The sequence below is a fragment of the Helobdella robusta genome (assembly GCF_000326865.2).
Source record: "Helobdella robusta unplaced genomic scaffold HELROscaffold_54, whole genome shotgun sequence".
Lineage (NCBI taxonomy): Eukaryota > Metazoa > Annelida > Clitellata > Rhynchobdellida > Glossiphoniidae > Helobdella > Helobdella robusta.
Genome location: NW_008705287.1, coordinates 488,556 through 495,626, shown reverse-complemented (window position 1 = coordinate 495,626; position 7,071 = coordinate 488,556). Strand labels below are relative to the sequence as shown.

At 34.4% G+C, this 7,071-nt stretch overlaps 2 protein-coding genes across 2 annotated transcripts; both read right to left on the bottom strand.

Annotated features, from left to right (window-relative positions):
• Window positions 1–1,219: 1,219 nt before the first annotated feature.
• On the bottom strand, window positions 1,220–1,805 carry HELRODRAFT_86819 (hypothetical protein; the record flags this gene model as incomplete). Its single annotated transcript, XM_009028221.1, has 3 exons — window positions 1,220–1,338; window positions 1,446–1,500; window positions 1,713–1,805. Coding segments are annotated over 3 exons (267 nt in total), but the record flags the coding sequence as incomplete, so codon positions are not given.
• Window positions 1,806–3,831: 2,026 nt separating this feature from the next.
• On the bottom strand, window positions 3,832–4,110 carry HELRODRAFT_86823 (hypothetical protein; the record flags this gene model as incomplete). Its single annotated transcript, XM_009028223.1, has 1 exon — window positions 3,832–4,110. One exon carries the CDS (start codon window positions 4,108–4,110, stop codon window positions 3,832–3,834), a length of 279 nt encoding a protein of 92 aa, XP_009026471.1.
• Between the last annotated feature and the right edge of the window lie 2,961 nt (window positions 4,111–7,071).

Genomic DNA, 7,071 nt, shown 5'->3' with positions numbered 1-7,071 from the left:
AAGGAAGTTACATTTACTCTCTGGTCTCAAGGAATAAAAAATGGCCAAGACTTGTCGAAGTTAGTTCTCCAACCGTTTACCTCACAAAAAACATCATTGACGTCTCTAAAGCAACAGTATCAAAAAAGACAACAAAGATAATCGGCAACAAATCTCTGAAAACTGCAAGTTGAAAGCAGACAAATCTCTAACTAAAAAAGTTGTTTTTTCAACGGGCAACATCAGCAGATGCCACAGAAATCATGTGATTGAGTTCTTGACCGCTAACGGTATTTCATAAGAAAATCAGATGCTCCCAAAGACGACAATATAAACAAAAATGATAATGAATCCAAAATGCTTCGCGTCTGTGTTTAGAGAACAGATGCAGCAGTGAAAATGAAAAACCCCGTGATTATTCCACAACATATTATAATACGTGAATGACCAGGATAAAAATAAAGATGGATGATATTGAATGTTTTCGCAACAAGTTTCTAAATAATAACTTAAATGATATTAATAACAATATTAAAAGTCGTCAATCTCAAAGCAACAACGTCTTATTGGATGTTCATAATGATCACGATAAAATATTATATCAATATTAGATTCTGCTGAACTGATGTTAATTTTTTCAACTCGATCGTCAATAACTCTCCTCACTTGCTTCAAGAAGATGTTGAAGGGTTCGCCAATGACTTAATCAATTTTAACTTCTTCACATTAACAGTAGATGCTTGTACAATAAAATGACAAAATTGAATTCCTTGATTGATACCTGTAATAATGTTTTTACTAAACTCTTTAAAATATGTTGTTTGTGACGATTTTTTGTATTTTCCCCTGCTTTATAATTGATTTATTGTTGAAATATTTAATATTGAACCTAAAGATTGTTTAATTTACCTAATGTACTGACCTCCTAATACTGATTCAGTTTGCTTTATTAATGATTTAAAATTTTTTAAAAATTAATCCTAAATTAAAAAAAAAATATCTATATCATAGGCGACTTTAATATTAATCTGCCAAAAATTGATTGTAATAATATTTTTAGTAGCATATTTATTAACTTGATGTTTTCATTTAAAAAGGTATCAATATGTTAGAAATGAGTCTCTTATCAACCTCTAACATATATTACTTTAACTGAAAAATGATAGGATAAGGATGAAAGTTTCTTCTAACTAAATTGTAAGCATTAAAGTAGGAGCCTTTAAAGTTAGAGAAGCTTTATTTATTTAACATTTTCCTCAATCACTAAAGAAACCTGTTTTCCAATGATAGGACAGTTGGATATGGTGCCATCTCCTGTTATGCCATCTTGGGCTGTGGTCACCTTCGCAATCAATGAAGCTGAATTAGAATAATTTTTAATGAAAATATTTATAAAGTACACACTTTAAAATAAATATCTTATTATTTACAATTGAATTACTTTTGACAAAACTTTAGCTTCATACAAACCATTTTGTGTACTGCAAAGTAAATTAAAAGAACATTTCCATCTCTTGTCAGCTTTTAATAAATATCGCCCAATCCAGACACTAACTTAAAATTAGTGAAATGATGTTCCCAACAGATTCAGTATGCAATATGGTAATTGCAATAAATAAATACAAATAAATGCGCGCCTAAATCTTTAAACATTTAGATCACTTTTGTAAAGGTAAAAAAATTAGGGATCAGAATGCATTTTCGCGATTATCACACGCGCACGATTTATCAACAATTTCTTTTATTTTCATCTTTCCCTTTGGGCCCAGATTGGACTTTAAAACTTCCTGCAACCCCTTCACGGCCGAAATGTTGATGGCCAGGGCCCGGTCTACTCTTGCAACTTCGGCTTTTGGATTCAACAACTCTACAGCGGCTATCTTCAAAATGGAAACAACGAAAATTGATCTAAAAGTAAAGGGTGATCAGCAATTGTTTTACTTCACGTTGCAATGCTTATGTAACATTCAGCTTCGATATCTAAACCATAGTTATGATACGTCGCAACCAAATATAATAGATAATATATATATGGTCGCAACATATTTATTACATATCATTGTATTACATATATATTATTATTATTATTATTATTATTATCATCATCATTAAAATTTATGAAGCGCTTATTAAAAATAATAGTGTTAATTTTTCAAAAGCGCTATCCTATAATAAACAGAAATAGCTGAAAAAGTAGATAAAATAAACCACAAATAAATCAGTTCACAGTTATTGATTAAATAAATGAGTCTTCAAATTCTTCCTAAAGTTTTCAATTCCTGAATTGCACACCCTCAACGACCGTGGCAAACCATTCCATACAACCGCCCCCGACACTGCAATATTTCTTGCTCCTATCTGCAAACGAAAAACAGGCACAACCATCAAATTATCATCATCAGATCTTAGACTTGTGCCAATACGCAAATTTGATCTCTTCTTATTGAACTTGCATGTCAAATATTCTGGCGTAAATCCATTTAAAACCTTGTACATTACCATACAGATTTTATATATTATCCATTTATTGACAGTTAGCCAATGTAGGTTCCTCAAAATTGGCGTAACGCGATCAAATTTAGCACCACCTGCAACAATTTTAGCAGCTCTATTCTGGATGGACTGAAGCATCACAATCGATCTGTTCGGTAAACCATAAAACAAGCTATTGCAATAGTCCAAACGTGAATGGACGAAAGCGTGCATTAATGACTGTAATGTTGATTTGTTCAATGATTTTTTTAACTCGATTCAATCTTTGCAGTTGGAATGAACATGTCTTCACAATTGTTTTTATATGATCATTCATAGTTAGTTTGGTGTCAAAAATACACCCCAAATTTGTAGCCTTATGGCAAAACTGAACATTTTCATTTTGTATTATAACTGAATTAATACCAACCCTTGATAACTGCTGCCAGGTGCCTATAGGAAGAAACTGGGACTTGTACTGATTTAACTTCAGATAATTACACGACATCCAAACATCCAATTTATTCAAACATTCGGTAGGCTTGTTAATTTCAAAATGGAAGGTATCAGGTTTACTACATAAAATTATCTGAATGTCATCTGCGAAAGCATGGTATTTAAAACCAAATGACTCGATAACTCCATAAAGATCAGCTGTATGTAATAAGAACAAAATAGGTCCAAACACAGAACCCTGTGGTACACCGGAGGAGACCAGTTTTATATTTGATAAATTATTTTTATAAGAGACTTGTTCTGTTTTTCCAGAAAGATAAGACTTAAACTAATCAATCACCGTGCCCGAAATCCCAAAATCGTTGTTCATTCTCTCCAACAGAATACCATGATCTGCACAATCAAATGCCGCAGACATATCCAAAAACGTCAACAGAGAAACATTTTGCTCATCAATAGCAGCATATATTTCTGATAAAACATATAACAAAGCATATATATATATATATATATATATATATATATATATATATATATCATTGTATTTTTTATATTTATATTTATTTACTGTGTTAATAAAATTAACTTTAATAATAAAAGTGGAAAGAAATTTATGGCATATTTTTCATATTTGCTCTATATGGCCTACTATGGATTGTCTAATGAGAACCCATGACATGCCAGTTTCAAGGGTGAGCTTAGTAGGACTGGGACCACTACCGGGCACACTATTGCAGTCAGAGGCGTATTTACAAAAACTGTGGCCCTAGGCGCACGACCAATTTGGGGGCCTCTCGCCTATAAGGCGATCAATGATCATAATACAACAATAGTTAGAACACTCATACCCATGTATTATTTAACATGCATAGATACTACAGCTATAGATACTAGTTAGAAATTACAATTGTCAGTTTATTACAGTTATATAACTTTTTTCCTGCTCTTCAACTTCGCGAAGGAGTCAATGTGCGCATTGAAATCGTATTCTAATGTCTCCTTTGATTCAATGCATAAAATAGACAAATCTCCCAGCTTACATTGGCTGATGGAATTCCGCAAGTAATTCTTGATCCTTTTCAACACAGAAAATGACCGTTCTCCAGTTGCGTTTGATATAGGAATGGTGAGAAAGATTCTTAGAAGGGTTTCCACATTGGGAAATGTACATTGTAGTCCACCCACCACTATAAGCTGGTACATCTCTACCGCCGATTTTGCGCCTTCTTCCTTAGCGAAATGAAAAACTGTTTGATTTCATCGCCAGCGGTATCAAAATTAACATCGTCTTTGTATTCTTCGATCAAGGCCGAGATCTTTGTGTTCATGTCATCTACCTTGTCCTTGAAAAATAGACTGAACAAATCATGTATACCTCTGTTTGCTTCGATTCTGTGATCAAGTTCCGTGATCAATTTATCAGAAATGGCGTTTACTGTGTTAACAATAAAATTATCACGACCAGTTAGAATAATTTCCGCTTCATTGCTTTCATCAGAAAACGGTTTTCGCTTTTTCTTGCGGCTCACTTCATCTTGATATTTACAGTCTTTCAGATCCTCGTTAATAAGCAATGCCGCTCGTTTTTCAATACGAGTGAAATCGTTTCGGACTTCATTGTTAATAAAAAGCTTCAGTGATTCTAAAAGATTTAAACCAGAATCAAGATATAAATTTGAATTTTGCAGGGATTTGCTGGTTGCATTCATCCGCTGTAAAATTGTATCCCAAAGAACAGTCATCAATGCCGTCTCAAAAAGATCTATTTTATTAGCAAGAGCATTAGCCTCATTTCTTACAGACGCCTTCTGATCACGACCTTCGGCTGCTTGAAGAAGAGCTTCCTGAATACCAATGTAGTTCTGATGCAATGCAAACACTGCATCCGCTCTAGCTGACCACCTTGTGTCCGATACTTTCTTTTGACTAGATGACTTTTAAGTATGTTCCACCTGTGTGTGGATGATGAGAACCACACATAAACGTTTTGAATAGAGTCAAAGTATGATACTGCTGAAAGCGACGATTCTGCAGCCGAATTACCAACTAGATTTAAGCTATGGCTAGAGCAGGGAATGTAAACTGCATTGAGAATGTGTGCCTTGATTCGCGCCTGCAAGCCAGAGTATCTGCCAGACATGTTAGAAGCATTGTCGTAGCTCTGTCCCCTGCATTTTGTGATATCTAACCCCCATTTCTTCAAAACGTCTAGTATCACTTGCTCCAGATTTTGAGCGTTATGAGCATAGATGTCAACAAAAGTTAAAATTCGTTCTTTAATTTCACCATCAATGAGAACATATCTGAGTATCACAGTTAACTGGTCCACGTGGCTAACATCAGGTGTTGAATCAACAATCAAAGAAAAATATATCGATTTCTTTACTTCTGAAATAAACTGATCTCTGACAGCATTGCCCATTATTTCAATAAATTCGTCACAAATAGCATGTGACAAATAACTAACAGAACCACTTCCCTTGTTACCGTACCGCGCAATATGATTTGCTAAAAAAGGGTCAAATTTTGACAAATAATTCAAGCAACTAGTAAAGTTGCCGTCGTTGTTGTCATGACCACGAAAAGCCAAATCTTGAGAGGAAAGAAACTGTATAGTTGCTACAATCCTTCGTAGAACTTCTCTCCAGTATTGCCTTTCATCATCTGACTGTTTCGCCATTTGTTTGTCAATACGCCCGTTTGCGTTTAAGCGTTTAGCCAAAGTGCACATTGCTTGAACATGGCCATACGAATTTTCATGTTCAGAAATTTTCGCGGCAATATTTTTCCAATCTGAACACCCATTTGTTGAAAATTGACTAGCTTTAATTGGAAACAGTTTGCATACATAACAATAAACACTTCCACTAGTTTCACTGAACACTAACCATTCACGTCTTTCTTTTTGGCCATTTGCCTAGGTCAAGTAAAAGTTATGTTCAGACAAATGACGAAAATATTGTCTGCCACGATCTGTCATCAACATGCTAGCGCGTGAAAAATCGCCAACATTTTTTGGTTTGAAATTCAAAACATAATTACGCATGGTTTCTGTCAAATTCGCTGGCCACATAGCAATATCTGTCAAAATTTTACTACAGTTGTTATCAACAGTTTCAATACTCGCGACCTCTATAGAACCTTCAGCCGGCGGTTCAGATTCTGGCAATTCTGTTGGATAGGACTCAGAATCCATACTGGCTGTTGCCGAGACGACTGCACTTTGATTACCAGCTGTTATTTCTGTTTGAGTAGTTTCTGATGATGGGGTTACCGGTCGTTTCGCTAAAAATGTCAACAAGGCGCCTTCGTTTTTCGCATCTTCTGCTTTTCTTTTCTTTTGAATATCACGTTTTTTTGCACCTGAGGGATATTGTCTCATAGACATTGTTTTAATGAAACTATTGTGTTGCAATCAGCAGCAGAAAGGAAAAATGATCATTCATCCACACAGTGAAATTATTAAAATAGTGTAATAAACTGGCAATTAACAATTAGTTATTGCAAAAAATTAAATTTGAATTGAAATTTTTAATTGAAATCTGTGACGTAAGATGCGCCAATAGTGTTCGAATTTTACCACAATTCAAAAGTTTGTTTACATTTTTAATTTAGGGTTGGGCGAAAATTCGCGCGCGCATTTTTGGCAACGCATAAATTGTTGTTAGTATATTTTTTTTTCATACGTTGTTCAAAAATATTTAGAAATAATTATGAAATATATTATCTGAAAATGTAAAATTAATTTTTCTCAAACTTATTAAATTTTTTGTGCGAAATATTTTGAAGCCTCCAAAAAACTCATTTTTCAAGTTTTGGGGGCCCCTAAAATCTGGGGGCCCTAGGCGCGCGCTTAGTGCGCCTATGCCTAAATTCACCACTGATTTTAGTTTTGTTTCAGCATGACTGCCACGCTGCAAAAATTGGCCTCCGATATACCAGGAATTGAGAAACATTTATTAAAACGGCTGTATCAAAATATTATTAGTTACTTGCCTTCATTCATCAGCAACTGAGCTAGAGCTGGTGACAAATGATATGAGAAAAGAGGGAGACAAAAGAAAGAAATGATGATGAGGAAGAGAGATGAAATACATAACTGTGACATTTAACATGTGACACCACATTCAATGGCATGTTTTCTATATGTCTGTCAATTCATCT